General features: G+C 38.6%; 2 protein-coding genes and 1 long non-coding RNA gene across 4 annotated transcripts in view; 2 read left to right on the top strand and 1 right to left on the bottom strand.

The window, feature by feature from the left end:
• LOC121718954 (interferon-induced protein 44-like) overlaps nt 1–19727 on the top strand; it is a 163054-nt gene that overhangs the window by 1326 nt on the left and 142001 nt on the right. The gene's annotated exons all lie outside the window — the stretch shown is intronic.
• Nucleotides 8358–11491, top strand: LOC121718520 (piggyBac transposable element-derived protein 4-like). Its single transcript, XM_042103528.1, has 3 exons — nt 8358–8521; nt 9234–9358; nt 10578–11491. Exons 1-3 carry the CDS (start codon nt 8358–8360, stop codon nt 11489–11491), a joined length of 1203 nt encoding a protein of 400 aa, XP_041959462.1.
• Nucleotides 12620–13580, bottom strand: LOC121719066. The gene is made up of 2 exons (XR_006034126.1): nt 13529–13580; nt 12620–12768 (listed from the first exon to the last, which is right to left on the bottom strand). It is a non-coding gene; the product is annotated as an uncharacterized LOC121719066 (long non-coding RNA).

Here is a 19727-nt window from a genome sequence, read left to right as displayed (position 1 = left end):
ATGCAATACTACATACAATACATATGTATGCATGGATATACTGTATGTGTGTATATATATGTATATATAACACGCACACACAAACACACACACATATATATATATATATATACAGACTCTCTGTATATATGTATATGTATATATATGTGTGTGTATGTTATTTATATATATATATATATATATATATATATATATATATACACATATATATACATATACATATATACAGAGAGAGAGAGAGAGCAATACAGAACAGGTTGTCGGTCTGAACTGAAGTTAGTGCTGCATGTAAACACACACTTGTCACGCTACATTTATGTGTATGTATGTAGTGTGTGTGTGTGTATATATATATATATATATATATATATATATACAGAGAGAGAGAGAGAGAAAGAGCAATACAGAACAGGTCGTCGGTTTTACTGAACTGAAGTTATTGCTTGTAAACAGTTAGTGCTGCATGTAAACACACTTGTCATGCTACATTTATGGTTATGGTTATGGATTTAGCAGACGCCTTTGTCCAAAGCGACACATAAATACAAAACAACATAATAATATTTAAAATTGAACAGGGAACAGATTAAAATGTAGGTCAAATATAGTAAGGAGAATAGTTGTAGTACACAATAATATCAATTCAAGCAATAGCCTAATAAAAAGCAATGTAAAAAAGGGGAAAGGCAATAATAAAACAATAATGTCAATTCAATCAATAATATAAAAACAATGACATGCTAAGACTACATTAAGGAGAATATCAATAATAAACAATAATGTCAAATTAATTAACAGCCCAATTAAAATAAAACAACATTATATAAACCATAACACATAAGCGCTTAAACAACTAAGTATATGTTGAATAGGAATGTCTTTTGTATGACATATATATGTGTATGTATGTAATGTGTGTGTGTGTGTGTGTGTATGTATGTATGTATATGTGTGTGTGTATATATATATATATATATATATATATATATATATATATATATATATATATATATATATATATATATATATATGTAAACACACTTGTCACGCTACATTTATATGTGTATATATATATATATATGTATATGTGTGTATGTATGTAATGTGTGTGTGTGTGCATATATATATATATATATATATATATATATATATATATATATGTATGTATATGTATATACATACATATATATATATATATATATATATATATATATATATATATATATATATATATATATATATATATATATGTATGTATATATATACAGAGAGAGAGAGAGAGCAATACAGAACAGGTCGTCAGTTTTACTGAACTGAAGTTATTGCTTGTAAACAGTTAGTGCTGCATGTAAACTTGTCACGCTACATTTATATGTGTATGTATGTATTGTGTATATGTATACATACATACATATATATATATATATATATACAGAGATATATGTAAACACACTTGTCACGCTACATTTATATGTGTATGTATGTAATGTGTGTGTGTATATATATATATATACAGAGAGAGAGGGCAATACAGAAGTTTTTACTGTATGTAAACACACTTGTCATGCTACATTTATATGTGTATGTATGTAATGTGTGTGTGTGTGTGTGTATGTATATATATATATATATATATATATATATATATATATATACACACATACATATACATATACATATATACAGAGAGAGAGAGAGAGAGAGCAATACAGAACAGGTTGTCGGTCTGAACTGAAGTTAGTATATATATATATATATAGGTAACACTTTATTTTAATGTGTCACAGTGTACCTACCTAATTAGGTACGGTGGTATAACCTGTGTAACAACATATACTATCAGGTACTATCATTGTACTTGCATTATGTATTTGTGGGTACCTACATATAAGCTTAGTTGTTACATTGTAATACTGAGTGCTTTTACAAAACTTTGCCAATTGGCCTACATTTTCATCAGAGGTAAAGAGCTGATCTGAGACCTGCTGGATGGGGTAAATCTGGTCATGATAGATTTGATATACAAGCCATTCTTAGCTCCAGTCAAGGCCTCATTGTCTTCAGTGTACATGTTTTTTTGCTCTTGGGTGCTCCTTGTTGGTGCCCTCCCCCCAATCCCAATCCTCCCCCACCTTTCTTATGCAGCCCTTGCCACTTAATCTACTAAACCCCTCTTCTACTGCACTCCCCCCCCCCCCCCCATAAATGCACAAATAGGCTGACACCAGACATAATTTCACTGCATTTCTTACTTCCAGTAACTATATGCATGTGACAATAAACTTCCTTGTATCCTTGTAACAGCTGTGCTGCTACAACCTTGTTACTCTTTGATACAGTGGAATAAACCTATTAAGTGTACCAGTTAATTACTTACATGTACATATGACATGTTTGTTGTGTCTTCGATGTCTTGGAACAGGTCTACTAATTCACTACATCAACTGTGTTGGTACACACTTATTGCTCTTTGATACAGTGGCATAAGTACTAAGTACTTGGGCAATTCCATGGAAAATTACGTTTTTTCTAACATCCATAACGCCAATAAAATGTGATGGTATGGTATGATGTGAATGATTACATGAAATTTGAGCATTTGCTATTTCTGGCTGAAGAATGTACATGAGAAAAATGCACAAAAAATGAATAGTAACATTCACATCATACAAATGCCAAGGCATTTCACTGGCGTTATGGATGTGACAAAAAGTCAATTTTCCGTGGAATTGCCCACTTACAATTACATATTACATTACATGTTGTGTCATTGGTGTCTTGGAACATGTCTGCCATTACCCTACATACTGTAGTACATGTATCAACTGTGTTATTTATTACTCTTTTGATACAGTGGAATGAACCCATTCAAATAAAGTGTACCAGTTAAGTACTTGTACATATACATGTACATATTATATACATCCTGTCAATGATGTCATGCATCTTGTAATTGATGTGTTGAAACGTGTCTGCTGTTACACCACACAGTACATGTGAATTAGTAGACCTGTTCCAAGACATCGAAGACACAACATACATGTCATATGTGCATGTAAGTAATTAACTGGTACACTTAATAGGTTTATTCCACTGTATCAAAGAGTAACAAGGTTGTAGCAGCACAGCTGTTACATGTACACTGAAGACAATGAGGCCTTGACTGGAGCTAAGAATGGTTTGTATATCAAATATATCATGACCAGATTTACCCCATCCAGCAGGTCTCAGGTCAGCTCTTTGCCTCTGATGAAAATGTAGGCAAATTGGCAAAGTTTGGTAAAAGCACTCAGTATTACAATGTAACAACTATAGCCTATGTAGGTACCCACAAATACATAATGCAAGTACAATGATAGTACAGTACCTGATAGTACATGTTATTACACAGGTTGTACCACTGTACCTAATTAGGTACACTGTAACAGCGACACATTAAAATAAAGTGTTGCCGATGAATTTCCCCAGTAGCCTACTAGAAGTGATGTTTCAGCTAGAAGTGATGGTTCATAAATTAACCCTCCAACTTTGCTGATGCACAGAACAGGTGTGCTGAGCTTTGTTTTTGGCTCTTCAAAGTGTTGTAAGTAAGGTGGTGTAAGTAGCCTACAGTATAGGCAGGTGGTGAGACAGGTCAAGAAATATGGTGCACTACTATACAGTTGATTTTCAGAAGGTGGTTTAGAGTAGTATAAATGAAATATAAATATGTGCACTGTATTACCTTATAAGAGCAGAATAAATATGGCTATGAATAACAGTGTCAGTTGATATTATTTTAAATGTTGGTGACACTACATTAATAAGGAGAATAGCAATAATAAACAATAATGTGAATGCAATATCAATGGGCAATAAATGGAAATCAACAAATACTATAACATACAAACAATGACAAATATGTCTTTACACCCCTGTAGACAGGTGCATGCAAAAACACAGAAAGCAGACAAGGATTTTGTTTTTATAACACATGTAATAAGCAATGAACATTTGAAGATGTATTGTTTTGTTCTTCTGCCTGTCACATTATGAATATATACCCTGTCTTGTCTTGCACATCAGAAGCAGCAGCACTATGCTATTACATTGTTCACCGTAGGGACTAATATGAGGGAGACTGAGCTGCCAATCTCTCTTAACAGGTCCTGCACCATATCTACAAATATCTGTTCTGCTCTGCACAAACATAAGCAGGGTCTGATTTAGCGTGGCAGAGTGCTGATTGACAATAACATGGTTCCCTGCAGTGTTTGGTTGATTCCCATTGATGTTTGTGGGTTCTGTTTGACTGTACATTTTATGTGTGGCATCTCATTCCTCAGTTGTCTAACATGTTTTCTGATGGCCACTGATTGCATTAGCAGCTGAAAGACCAACTTGTAACAAGGTCCCAATTGTGGATACACCCATTAACAGTCCTTGCGACCAATGACATCCGGATCAACTACAAACTTTTGATTGATTTTCAACAATGAACAGTTAGTTCAGTGTAATATGTCCAGCTCTCTCCCCCATCTTAATAAGTCAACATTATATGATATGACCCTATTTTTACATTATAGCCTACATATGTTATAGCCTAACCCTTATCTATAGGTGACTGATGAGATTCATGTTAGCATATATTTATTGGCGACACAATTAATATTGGAGCTATTTCACTGTCGCAGACACAGACGTGCTTGGTAGCCTAGGCTACGTAGTCATAGGCCAACATGAGACTTAAGCCCTCGTGTCGTCATGACTTAGGTAGCCTATGTTCTTACTGTTGTGATTATCTGTAGGACATATTGTCTGTGCAACACAATTGTAGGCTAGGCCTATATTTGATTTTCAGTAAGCTTATATATCAATGATAAAGCTTCTTTACTTTTTTGGTGTAATTATTTAGTTTTTTTTTTTTTTTAATTTATGTAGGCTATTTTTTTAATGTTACATTATTATTTTGTTAATACATGGAATAAATCACCACAAACACACGCGACTGTAGCCTATTGGCTTCTTCTGTAGCCTACCCAGCTTGCGCAGCGTGGCTAACAACGCCCATAAAACAAGTGTAACCATCGGCTCCTCGAGGCTTATTACACAGCAGCTATTAGGCCCGAGGTGCAGTGAATGGCGTCATCTGGTGGTCAAACAATTCACCCGCTATTAGACCCGAAGTGCAGGAGAAGTGGATATTCAACCACGCCATCCTTCAGGTCGCAGCGACACGTAGGTGTACTTTATGTGCTGTGTCATGCTGCCATCTAGTGGTTGTGGAATGTTTAACACCCATTATAGTTCTGGGAATAGATGTGCCCTCGAATAAATGTTGTACTTTGTTACAAATTATTTGGGTAATCCATCTGATAAATTGTGTTTTTCTTTTTATACTTCGTACCTTTATAAATTAAAGTGTATCATTAAGGTACCTTTTTCAATGTCATTACTCTGACATTCGACATTAGTCGACCATAAATTTGGGCAATGGGCACATTGTTAGGGGTTGACACTTTGCATAAGATTTCTCCACATTACTTGATCCAAATTCTGTGATATTTGTTGTATAAATGTTGTACAATTATGTAGTTTCGTATCAAAGTGGAATGGTGGTTTTCATAAGTCAGCGGCGTTAGTTTGAGCACATAATTGACGTTTTGTTTACATGTGTTCAATGTAAGTCAATGGGAGCCGGAAATCCATAAATAGCGGCGTCCAAAGAATCTTTTGCCGGATAGCATGACGGCGGTATGGTAGCCTAACTTTTTTTCTCTGTTCAAAACTCGGTTTACACGAAGACGATAGACTTTCTTAGAAGCTGTGAAATTTGGCCAGAAAGGAACATGTCTTCCCTCTGAAAGTTGAGACAAAATCAAACAATATTTGATAATTTAACTTGAACTGAACAGCGACAGGTTTTGGTAGGCAGTAGACTCAGCAGACGTTAAAACGGTAGCCTATGTACATAGCCATGCAGCGTCAGTCAGCATCATGTAACATTATGTTGTTAAAGTCATGAATCCTGTAACATATTATAACATAACAGCGATAAAAGATAATAAAGATAAAGGTAAAGAGAATTCATAAACTGCTTATTTCTTACATGACTGAAGCAGTAGCCTAGGTTCAACAGTGGTGTTTGAGGTTGCTGTGTTAAGTTTTGTGTGATCGCTAAACATAGGATCAAATCAGTTTATTTTGACAGACGGGAGTTAGCCTAACTGACCTGTAGGCTATAGCACATAAGCCTATTCTGTTTTCATTTATTAGCATTTGTTGTGATTATATAATCAAATGACACTCATGATAACGTGACATAGGACAGGAGATAGGTGATTGATGTCCACAAGCACGAATTTCACGAGACAAATTAGAACAAACTGTAAAAAAAAAATCTTGCCATGTTTAAAATGCTGCACTTTTTCCCTTCATAGCCTATCTCTGGCAATTCATTTTTGGATGACTGTAGATAGTTGTATTTTAGCCTACGTCTTCGTAGACAGTAGGCTACACCATTAGGCCATCTTGAGAATAAAAGACTTCACAGCTGCTAATGATCATCCTCCACAACCACGAGGATTGGTAGGCTAAACGGTCGTTCGTCGCCTTTTTGCTTCTTATTGTAAAACCAACTGTTAGGGCATACACAAGTGGTCGGCATCCCGGTCAATATTTGATATTAAAATTTCAATTTTGAAGCTATTTGTAACTATGTGTAGCCTATGCAAACTGACTGTTGTAGGCTTGCCTACCACTCTCTGCAGTGCCTTGCCTACCATTCTTACCACTCTAGTTGTAAACAAACGGTCACGACATTATGACGTAGGTGCAAAACCTTAATAGGGCCTATCGTGTTGGCCTGCTCCTTTGATAGGGTCAGATTATGGAATCAAGCGAAGTCGTCTAGCTAACTTCACCGCGCTACTGGGTAGCTATAGGATACGGGCGCTAGCCTACAGTATGATCAGCAAGGGCATATTTTTTTTCATAGGTAGGAATAGTTTTGGGAATGGGATATGCCAATTGTGTCTCAAACGACATTTTAGCGAAGTCATTGGTATTGTTGTTTTTCTGTGTATCGTTGTGAAGTCGTATTCATTCTGATGTATCATAAGTGTAGTTGTAAATCTCCAGTAGGCTACAACCAGGGGGTCAAGAGCTTGCAGTTTAGCTTCGGCGTGTTAGCATACGCCATTTTCAAGTAAGGCGACGCATGGATCATTTGGAACCAGCTCCGTGCACGAAAGTCCGTGTTGGGCACGAGCTCTCATGAGCGTAAATGTTGGTGGGCGGGTACCTATCCAGTGGCTACAGCCAAACGTTATTCAGTGCGTATTTCTTGAGGAGCCTATGAGAAGACGTGTATATTATGATTATTTATGCATATATGACAAATAAAGAAAATTGTATTGATCTTATTTCGTTGTTGTCCCGAACAAAAATAGCCTAAACATGATTAAAGACAATAAATTACACAACAGCGGCACAAAGCCCTTGTCTCGTTACACCATGGGTCTCCAACACGTTGCTCTAAAGCTAACCATAGCCGCCCACTTTTGAGCTTACCAGAGGCTGAAGCAGTAGGCTACTACATTTAAACACAATTGTTGCCGCGAGGCATTCCAGCCTACGAATTTAATAAAAAGTAAACCATGCATAATTAAAAAATAACTCAATTTAGGCTACTTGGATACGCAACCCAGATAGCAATTACTCATTGAATCTATGTTAAATCAACATTATTTTGTCAATGTTAAAATCATTGAGTCAACGTCGCACTTAAACATTGATCCTATAACATTTTGCACCCTCTATTAACCCTTTAGGCGCCAAAGTCGCATATTTGCGACACCGCGCAGTACTGAATAAAACAGCAGTTTTCTACGAGTAGAGTGTTAAATCTCGTCTATACTCCCCTCCACTAGATGGCAGACATCCCATACTTACGCAAGCACAGCATTGCATTATGGTGTCAATGCAAAAAGTTTCGAGGAAGTGCCATTCAAGCTGTTGGGTGAAAAACCGGAGATAGTGAGCCACGGAGCTATTGAGCTGAAGCGGTGTTACTTGGTTTAGCAGGATTTTAGTCGAAAATGGCAAGCAAAAAGTTGACCCGTACTGAAGTGATAGGTCTCCTATTCGCCAATTCTGATTCTGAAGGAGAAAATCTGACTCCGGAAGATGATAGTCGGTCGTTTAGTGAGCGTGATAGCCACGTTGTGTCTGGCGCTGCCGGGCAAAGCGTGGAAAACGCACAAGCACAAACACATACACAAACACACAACCCTTTTCCCAACGTAGGTGGTAGAGGAAATTATACACAAACTCGTAGTATCAGTAGGGGAACTGATGGATGTGTTGGACGTAGCGAAATGGGTGAGATTAGCGCTGGGACCAGCGTTAGTGTTCACTCGTTTTATCAGGCCGGCCACAGTGCCTCCATGCGCGGCAGTGGAGCAGCCATGCGACGCAGCAGTGTTCAAGCACAAACGAGTCCAATTCTAGTGGTGATCGCAGGGGGAGACGTGGGCGAAGTGTTCGTAGAAGGGCTGGTGGGTGTCGTAGAGGCAGCATGGGTGGTCTAAATAGGGATGAATGTAGCGATAATAACCCGTTGCAAAATGGAAGGGGGGGCAGAGCCACATGAAGTCGCAGTGTCTATAGGAGAGGTGGACATGGTAGAGGCAACAGGGGAAGGCAGAACAGGGCAGGAAATGATGATGATGATAATAGTGATGATGGCTGGGTTTACTTGAGAGATGAGGAAGTGTATGAGGAATGGATAAAGCCATTTGATGAGCAAGTTGGGTATCGTGGTGACAGAGAGCTTAGCACTGATTCAAGGCCTATAGATTTGTTGTCCCTCTTTCTAACCGATGACTTTTGGAATCACATTACAGTGGAGACAAATAGATATGCTCATCAGTACCTAGGCTCTCATGAACTAATGCCAAGTTCACGTTTTCATGAATGGTATGATGTCACTGTCTCTGAAATGAAAGCCTTCCTGTCACTCCATTTGAGCATGGGGCTGGTGCAGAAATCAGAGATTGAGGATTATTGGGCAGAATTTTGGCCCACTCATACACCTGGATTTGGGAAAGTGATGTGTAGGAACAGATTTGAAATCATCCTGTCTTTCTTCCACTTTGCCAATAACGATGACTATGTCGAGAGGGGCCAGCCAGGTTATGATAGGCTGTTCAAGGTGCGCCCAATCATTGACCTCATCATCCCACGCTTTTCAGCAAAGAACTCTCATTGGATGAGATGACAATAGCTTTCAAGGGCAAGTCCACATTGAAATTGTACAATCCGAACAAACCGGATAAATATGGTTTCAAGGCATTTGTTTTGAGTGACGCCAAGTCAGGCCATCCTTAAAAATATTTTTGTTTGCAGTAACAGCCAAAACAAATTAAAAATGGGTCGGTAGGTAGGTCAATATATTTTTTTTTCCAAGATTCAAAGTAAAAAAAAAAGTACAATTTTGGTCATGGTGATTACGTAGGAATGAATTTACACAAATGTGCATATCGTGACGTAACTGACTGGGTCTTCAACCCGTGCCTTCAGACGCACCATTGCAAACCTCATTCTGATGCAGGTTATATAGACCAGCCTTTCTCAAACTTCTTTGACCTGAGGCCCGGTCATGGCAGACTTTTGGGTCATAGGGCTCATCTACATGTACCCAGAAAGAAGGCTACAATAGCTCTTGGCCACGTTATATTGAAATTTGACTATACAATACTCAATGCTATACAGTGTATTATACAGTCTCTGCTCTGTTTCTAAGGAAGTTCCAAAAAACAACGTTGTTCTATTAAGTTTCGTTAAATAAATAAATAGCCTTCCAACAGGTTTAAGCGGAGCTTTGATACCAACGTTATCGATTAGTTTCAGTTTCTCTCGCGCAGACGCGCATTGAATGAATGCTCATACCACCACTTAATTGTAGGGCTCCATGTTTAATGACATCGATAGCAGAAACGTTTGTTTTCTTTTTTCGTCGATCCGCGGTTACTTGATCAACTGCGCAGCAAATTATCACATGAAACACCGGGCCTAATTTCACTCCACGACTCCGCGGACCAGCAGTCTCCATGTTGCGGACCCATATTTTGAGAAATGCTGAATAGACCACAACCAATTTCAATACTCCGACACGGTCACCGTTAGACTAGGGGGAGAAGGGATGAGAAAAGATCTGGCCACAGTTCTTCCAGAACTTCGTGCCAAGTAAAAGCGTCATCAGTTTGTGTGAATGAAACGAAGCGTAGGCCATAGTGTGACATGCGTAAAACCAATGGTGTAGAGATGACGCCACAGGTTTTTTTTTTAAGTGAGCCACGTTTGCATGTAGGCAATTTATATTCACAATACTTGGGCCTACTAAAAGAAATATTATTTTATTGCATTTGTATTGGTTGTTTAGAGTAAAAAAAAACAATCGGTCGGTATTAACGCAAATTTACAACCGGCAAGTCGGTCGGACTAAAAGGGGAAAAAAATAAATATTTGGGTCGGTTCTAAATTGACAGGGTCGGTCGGGTTACGGCAAACGAAAATATTTTTAAGGATGGCCTCAGGGTATGTTCTGGAGTGGTCCCTGTACACTGGACAGCATGGTGATGAGGCCACTGATGTAGGTGCCACCCATCTTCTAGTTCGGCAGCTGATGGCCCAGCACATAGGGAAAGGGCATGAGCTATTTATGGATAGCTACTACACGTCACCAGCTGTAGCAAATGAATTGGCCAATAATGACACTGGCTTGTGTGGGACAGTCAGTAGCCAAAGGCGAGGTATGCCAAAGGCTATGAGAAAAACTGAGTTGCCCTTGGCCAGAGGAGATGACCCAGTGTTCATGAGGAATGGCAAAATGTTGGCATGTGCGTGGCATGACATAAAGCGTTTCCATTTGTTGTCCACTCTTCATGGGAACTCGTGTGTCCGGAAACGGATCAGATCCAAAAACACAGACAGTGGCTTTCGGAACATAAATAAACCAGTGTGTGTGGATAGGTACAATTCATTCATGGGGGGAGTAGACACAGCTGACCAGAGGATGAAAACCTACCTCTTTCCACATCGGTCAAAGAAGTGGTATAGTCGGATTGTGAACGCAATCCTTAGCATAAGCGTGGTCAATGCCCATATAATTTACTGCAGCATGACTGCCGGTCCACACAAGACACTGAAGGGCTTTGTGCAGGATGTTATTACTTCTCTGCTTGAGGGCTTCTCCAAGAGAGAAAAAAAAATACGGGGAAGGCCTTCAGCAGAGGGGGGAGAAAGGCCACTGAGGCTTACAGAACGCCACTGGCTCTGTGCTGCTGACGATCGTCCAGACTGTGCTGTTTGCTCCGATCGTAGCCGCCCTAAAGGTCGTCATCAGACACAATACAGGTGCAAACAGTGTGGGGTAGGCCTGTGTGCTGTTCCATGCAATGAGAGGTTCCACACCCTGACAAACTATAAACAGTGTCATCTGGATAGATAGAAACACATTAGGGCTCTGTACACAAATCACCAGCTTTCTGTTCATGTGTGTGTGCTACTATATGCCACAGTATATAAAAAGAAAATTATAAAAAAAAAGTATAAAAGCAAAAACAAAAAAAGGGATGCCTACTGTTTAGATGAGTTTTGCAGTATGGTAATAGTTCTGGGGGGGGGGGGGGGGGTTCTAATTATTGTTCATCGTTCGTTCTAATTATTGTTCATAGTTCGTACTTTGCTTTGCAATGAGATGTTCCAAACTCTATACTATAAATGTTTATCTGTATCTATACTATAAATGTTTATTAGGCCTCTGCAGCTAAAAAACGCCTACTGTTATTATCATTATCATATTATAATGATTATAATGATAATAATAATGAAAAAGAGAAGAAAAAAGAAAATAAAAATGTTCTCTAATAGGGAGGGGTGGTGGTGGGTAAAAAAAAAAAAAACTTTTTTACATTTTGTGTTCGAGTGTTGTGGTATAGTAATAGTTCTAGTTTACGTCTGTTGGCTTACAATTTACTTTTCTCCTGTTCATTTGATATGTGGACAACATAATAAATGGATGGAGGGGTTGAATCTGATTAAATAAGTTAAACTCTCTTTCAAAATATCAGGTATTTCCTGAAAATCACATAATCCAAAATGGCCGCCGCCATATGACGTCATAATATGCAAATTAGATGGGAACATTTACTCTCTCCATCAACTTTAGGTCATTCTCAATATTTGTCTCATTTACACTTTGTCTCTATCTCAAACCACTTTCCAGCCAGAGCCTTCTGAAAATTAGATATCAAAATCTAGTATTTTTAAAAATAAAACCCGGCGCCTAAAGGGTTAATATTGAAGCAATGTTGAAATTCCAACTACAGATCAACGGAATTTCAATGGTATTTCAATTAAAATGAATATTGAAACAACGTTGAAATTACAACCAAACTAAAGATCAATGCGATTTCAATGGTATTTCAATTGATATTAAACCTCAGTAAACCACTTTTAATCTGGAAAAATATTGGGAAATTCACATCCTGCTTTATATACAGCCAGGATCAATTTGACTAGGCCTAGTATGGCTGGTTTAGGCTACACAATCGTGCATAAATAACCAGACAACTTATCAGTTTGAAAATCAAGTGCATTTATTAACTCTTCTTCATTTAGAAATTCACGTGTGTTGTGCTTCCCTGCCATCCATTCAGTATAGCATTCATAGACCACCCGTTCGCAGTTAGCCCTCCACCATCCAGTAGCAGAGTGAAGTGGCACCTAACAGAAACAGAAGAAAAAGAGATAGACAGTGTTAGATAAATATGTTCAACTGAAGGCTACTTATAATTGAAACTTTAGAATAATCATAGAATATATATTCTATATGTTTGTTGAGTTTGCTGTCAAAATGCCAGGCTGAAGATGGTGTTAGAATAATTCAGTTTCGCAAGCTGGGTGAGCTCATTGAACATGCCGTGTTTGCTAGCAGCACCAGCCATTCGGGCAGCTCTGTTCGTCCGAACACTTTTGCTGCCCAATGAACGGTTAATGATAGCAGTCTAGTCAGATATGACTTAAAGTTGACTTATATCAGTATTGCTAAAGTTAGCCTATTAAACTCACAAAAATATGATCACCAGGAGTTACATAAATGTTAGCTAAATCTCCACGTAAACCAGCAGCACATCTTCAGCCTATAATTTTGACAGCCTTGAAGCTAACGTTACCGGTAGGCCTAGCACTACTTCATATTTTATTATCATGAGTATAATAAACTGTAACTTACTGACAACAAAGGTAGGACCTAATTATAAATCAGACTGCCGAGTAACGTTAACCTAACATTATGATGAACTGCCATAACGTAAGTTAGCCTAAACATTAATTTGACAACAGCAAGTAAATTTAGCTAGCCTAGCATTTGAATCAGTTTGTAAATCTGACAGTACAATGTACATAGACTATAAACATGACCGAATTTAATGTAGTACACTTTTACAATAAAACATTATCGTTTGATAAATAAATGCTTGCTTACCATTAAGGAGGAGTGAACTTGACAGAGAGCTGAACACCCCCGTTGGTCTGACGAACTGTTGCTGAAAATGAACTGGACAGTTGCTTAAAATGAACTGGACAGTTCAAACGTCGTCGCGCGGTCAACTATAAATCCACTACTTTTCAATCACCACGTTAAGATTTCCCAGGCAACCACAAATCCATGACTTTTCAATATCTTTTAGTGAACTATGTATCGATGCTCTATCGATTATGGCAACATAAACTATAAACCAATGTTGTTTCAATATCTCTCTTATCGATATTCATGCACTGTCGGGTTTTTGTCAGGATTGTAATGCTGATTCAATGTCTATTTACCACTGAGATTTCAATCTCAACCAAAATGATGATTTGGATGGAAAATCAACATCATATCAATGTCACCTTGCTATCTGGGAATAAGGTTTCCATTACAGCACAGCGCACGTTCAATGAATGAGTGAAAGGGACTGCCTTGTCTCGCAAAAAATAGCTGGAAATTCCAACACTTTTTTAACTACACAAAACTTTACAGTGATCATCAAATACCCCCTAGATTTAAGTGCCCATCAGTCTCAACATTTAACTATATAATAAAAGTCCAAAAGTAAACTAGAATTGCAGTTCCGAGGAACTGCAAGAGTGGGTTTGATCAGGGGCATGGAACTCGGCCTCATCCAAGGATTCCAACGGTACCTCATTTATGAAAATCGGGCACACGGATCAAAAGTTATCTGCATTAACGCAACATCCAATAAGCTAAAACGCATAAATAATGTGGTTGCTATGCTGGTTGCTATGGTGGTCGCTAGGTTGACATTACAGGGGTGGTTTCTAGGTTGTTGCTAGGGTAATTAGTTAGTTGCTAGTAAGCCATCTTAAGCTGACTGCATAAAGTGATTATTTTAAGAGATACATTTTCAAACCAGAACTGTGTATAGGTCATGGTTAAAAACGTATCAGAATCTCAGAAATAATCACGTAATGCAGCCAGTTTAAGATTTTTTAAGAAGTCAGATTTTTTAAAGGCAATCAAATTTCTGCTGACTCTCTTCTGGCTGCGGTTAAAGGCCAGCGCCTCCTGAGAGGCCTGAAGGGTCACTTCTGAGGTTGTTGGCTGCTGGAACCGAAAAATGGACTGCATTTTCTTAAAAGACAATGTGACTGAATGTGACTGAAGTGCGGGCAAAGTTTGCACAGAAATGTACGATTTTTCCCACTCTCATCGACCTTGTCATAAAACTTGTTTAAATGATCACACAACGCCTCCTTGCTGCTTTGTCGTCTACATCAGCCTCTCTCAAACTTCTTTGACCTGAGGCCCAGTCAAAGCATACTTTGGGGTCATAGGGCCCACCTACATGAACCCACCCCCCCATCAAATTGTAATGATATCACATACTATATTGCCTACATGCACTTCAAAACAGTCAATGTTTAAAGTGCTAAGATTGTTCACAAAAGTTTGTGAAAGCATGCACATCAGAGTACTGCTTTATTAATGTAAAATATAATTAGGCCTACACTAGTTTCATTGTTTTTGCATTGTTGCATGATTGATATGCTATTTAATTACATTTCATTTGAATGCCTGAATGTAAGAATTCAGGAAACACAATACCAGCTTTTAACATTTCTGCTGTTTACTAGTTTATGTAAATCACATAACACATGAACTGTTTACATACTACTGATAGCCCATTACTGTACACAATAATGTGCCCATTCATTAACATATATTAAACATCAGGCGTCTTGTTTACACATTTAAACCATATTTGCACTTCGAATGCACTTCGTGAATTGCCTCCCAAATTGTTCCATTCTTCCTATGTCACTAAAGTCCTACTGTATTTTATATCAATTTCAATATTTGACATCTGCACATAAGGTCTACTCATCTAGTCAAATTAACGGACAGAGCCTTCTGATAAGGCTGATTATTGCATCTGCAGTGATGTATCTGACTTGACTACATCTGTTGCTGTTGTGAAATGCCACAGTTACCATAAAGCCTTAACCTTTACATCCACTGACATCTAAACATCCAGTTTGTTGAGGACATTTGACACGTGTTGCCTGCAGTTAAGGGTGCTAGGAGAAGAACATTACAATGTTTACCTAGAGTCCATCTCTTCAATAAACCTTATGATGTGATATTATACCATGTTTATTTTCTTCCTGTGTTGTACTAGATACATTGTGAAACTAACATGTCTACAGCTAAACACACCATTAACAGTGCAGGGATTTTATCAGAGTGGTAAGATGTTACTATACACAATATGTACCTTGTGGAGTTGTGAATATTTTAACGTTGACACTTCAGCAGTGGAGGTGGGCTAGTGTATCATATGTGGCACCGTTGTGTCCACAGATCTGTGATGTAGCATCTGACTTGATCTTATATAAATCGCCAGAATCATGTCTAATGCATGCACATTTTAATGCATGTTTTTCTGAATTTCGGAGGTCTTGTTATGAAAGCTGTTTCCCAATCATTCATATGGGAAAAGGTTCTTACACTTTTAACATAAAGTTTGTATATTTACACTTCGAATTTCGTTACAGCATTTATATCACTGCTACTGGCCTTGTCGTAAGTTTTTAGAGGGGGTGGTATTTTTAGGTGAAGCTGGACTAAGTTAGCTTTACTGAACTCAACTCGTGTTTTTTCTGGAGCTGCGTCCGTACTTGCTGTAAGTTTTACACTTACGTAGCATAATGAGGGTCTCTACATGTAAACCGAAGCATTGAGAACGTTGTAAGTGTACAGGCAATTTATTAAAAAGTTTTACACTTACGGTAGCATAATGAGGGTCTCTACATGTAAACCGAAGCATTGAGAACGTTGTAAGTGTAAAGGCAATTTATTAACAAGAAACACACCCGCCATCTCTTCCGTGTATATCCTGTTGCGTTCAGTTCTCATTCTCAGTTTCACGCGAGATTTACCCAGAGAGTTCTGTTTCCAAGATGGCGCCCGTCTGTATATGTGAACGAGACGTGAAGGGTACTGTTTTTCTTTTTAATAAACTGCCTGTAGACTTACACAGTTCTCAATGCTTCGGTTTACATGTAGATACCCTCATTATGCTACGGTGTAAGTGTGTTGCTATTTGGAGCCTTGGTAGCGATTTATTTTTACTCTACGTTTAGTTCAAGCATGTTGTTTGGTGGGTCAGGTGACGAGCCGTCGAATCACAGCACAGCACCCAGAATGCATTGCAACACACCGTCTTGAAGGGACTCATCGTTAGGTCGGCTTTAAATAGCATACAGAACCTATAGTAATTTAACGTTGTCTGTAAGCTCCACAGATCGTGGCAAGACAATTGAATTGATTGTGGACTTCTTGCCGGGCAATGATGAGTAACTTGAATGGTAGTGCTGCGTGGATGTGCATAATATCTGTATGAAAGTGTGTTTCTCTATGTAATAATCTATACAACTGTACACATGATTAAGTTTGAATAGAGAATAACAGCGCGTTGCGCTGTCTCATCTTTTTTTACATTACCTTTACACTTAGTGCTGGCAAGGCATTGAACTGGGCTTCATTCATTCGAGGATTCCAACGGTACCTCATTCATGAAAATCGGACATACTGGTCAAAAGTTACATGCACACACCTTCATTATACACAGACAGCCCAGCCCAGCCCATTAGACATTGCCAGGTGGCTTAGAACTCTTCCAGGTGCAAGCTTAAACAATCAGAGCTGTGATGTCACAATCGGAATTAGAATCCTTGAACATTCCGCCATTCATTTCAATGGGGCCCCAAAACGAACTAGTTCGTTCGAACGGGTCTTTAAAATGAACGACCTGAACTGGTTTGCCTTTCCAGTTCTTGTTTGTTCTTTCGTTCGTCGCTGAATCACACTGACCTAGTGCTGCTGTGAATGCCTATGGCCCAGCTTCCTAAGGCGAGAGCCAAACCAATCGTATGCTGTTGTCTGTATTGTTTCTGAAACGTTCTCATCGAATTACAGTGGGCAGTGCTTCGACTTGGCCAGCTTCACTCGCGGTCCGCGCGTGGGATCACGCGGTATCACGCAACTTTAATTTGTATTTTTCCAGTGAGACGCTGCAACAACCCAAACAACCGGTAGATGGCTCAAGTGAGCAGGGTGTCTCGTAAAATCATACCACCTTTACCACTACGTTTAACCATACCACCTTTTAGCCGGGCGTTCTATGGGCTGCCATAGACTCCAATGGCGGATGTATATTAATAATAATAATAGGAAAAGCTAGTAACTCAATGGGTGCCTTCGCAGCTTCGCTGCTAGGCCCCCAACTAGTAACTCAATAGGTGCCTTCGCAGCTTCGCTGCTAGGCCCCCAATAATAGGAAAAGCTAGTAACTCAATGGGTTCCTTTGCAGCTTCGCTGCTAGGCCCCCAACAAGATAAAAAGTATTTTAAGTTCTAACACTTCATTTTTAGGGTCAAGGAAGCTACTGACATGATTTCCAAACAAACCTGATGTTGGCCATTTTGAAATCCAATATGGCAGATACCAAAATGTGAAAATATAGACCATCTCTATTGCTATTCATGATAGAAATAACAGTCAAAAACAATTTCAAAGTTTGAAAAGTAATTTTATCACATGACAGTAAGTTCCTTAATGTGTTGGACAGTTTAGAGCTAAAGCAGCATGTTACAGGACCCACCCACAACCTTGGCAACACCCTCGATCTAGTCATTTCCAGAGGGATAGAAGTCACAGACTTATCAGTAAATGATATAAATATGTCTGATCATCATTGTGTATCTTTTAATATTGTACTACATACTCCAAAAATTCATCCCGAAATTGCAATCAAATCGCGACTCTTGGACATTAGAGCAGAACAGCAGTTCATAGCTCTTATAGACTCCATAAATTTAGATATTTTACATCATCCCATTGATCAAATGGTAGAGGCTCTCAATCGTGAATTAGGCGCTCTGCTTGACAGAGTGGCACCCTTAAAGACTAAAAAAAGGCCCTGTAGCAAACTGACACCTTGGATGAACGAAAATATCCATGATCTAAAAAGATCATGTAGGAAAGCTGAGAGAACATGGAGAAAAACTAAGTTACAGGTTCACCGTGCCATTCTAAAAGAAAAAATTGCAAATTATAATAGAGCTATTCGGAATGAGAGGAGGAACCACTTCTCTAAGGTAATTGCTGAAAACAGTGGAAACTCTAGGGTGTTGTTCTCTACCATTGATAGGCTATTGCATCAAACACCTTTTGATACACTCAGTCAGGCATCCTCTCTAAGATGCGCAGAATTTGCAGACTTCTTCAAAAACAAAGTCATTTCTATAAGGGAGGCTATTGGTAACACAAGTAATATGTTTGATAGTACACCCAAAAACAGCCCCCCAAAATGAAGGTCCTTTAGCACTATTACTCAATCTGAGCTTGGTAAAATTATAACTCAAACCGGCTCCTCAACATGTGTTTTAGATCCAATCCCTACTACATTCCTCAAAAAAGTATATGATGGCTTAGCTCCCTTTTTTCTCAAGGTAATAAATACCTCATTAGAAACAGGTATATTTCCAACTGCTTTTAAAACCGCTGTTGTGAAACCTTTACTTAAAAAGTCAAATCTTGACCATACCAATCTGAGCAACTACAGGCCTATATCAAATCTATCGTTTTTGAGCAAAGTACTTGAAAAAGTTGTTTGTAATCAGTTAAATACCTTCCTCAACGAAAACAGTATCCTTGAAAAATTCCAATCAGGTTTTAGATCAAATCATAGCACAGAAACGGCTCTAGTAAAAATAGTCAATGATCTCAGACTAGCTACCGACTCAAACAAAGTCTCAATCCTTATTCTTCTGGATTTGAGTGCGGCATTTGACACCATTGATCATAGCATCCTAATTCACCGCCTTGCGAAGTGGGTGGGTCTCTCTGATAATGCTCTAAACTGGTTTCAAACCTACATTACTGGCAGAGATTTTTATATCAGTCTAGGAGATCATGTATCTGAAAAACAAGACTTGCCTTTTGGTGTGGCCCAGGGGAGCTGCCTTGGTCCCCTGCTATTTTCTCTATATATGCTTCCATTGGGAAACGTCATAAGTCAACATAATGTAAACTTCCACAGCTACGCAGATGATACCCAATTGTATCTTTCTGTGGAGCCAACTAACCCAGATGGCCTTTGCTCCCTCACTGCATGCCT

This window comes from Alosa sapidissima, chromosome 9 (assembly GCF_018492685.1).
Source record: "Alosa sapidissima isolate fAloSap1 chromosome 9, fAloSap1.pri, whole genome shotgun sequence".
NCBI lineage: Eukaryota > Metazoa > Chordata > Actinopteri > Clupeiformes > Clupeidae > Alosa > Alosa sapidissima.
This window is presented reverse-complemented; position numbering and strand designations above follow the sequence as displayed.

Bases quoted from the DNA above. Each gene is read 5' to 3' on its own strand.
- LOC121718520 (XM_042103528.1), top strand. From the start codon at position 8,358: ATGGGTGAGATTAGCGCTGGGACCAGCGTTAGTGTTCACTCGTTTTAT. The intron at 8,522-9,233 runs GTTCGTAGAAGG...CACGCTTTTCAG, and splicing joins GGGGGAGACGTGGGCGAAGT to CAAAGAACTCTCATTGGATG. The intron at 9,359-10,577 runs GCCATCCTTAAA...GGATGGCCTCAG, and splicing joins TTTGAGTGACGCCAAGTCAG to GGTATGTTCTGGAGTGGTCC.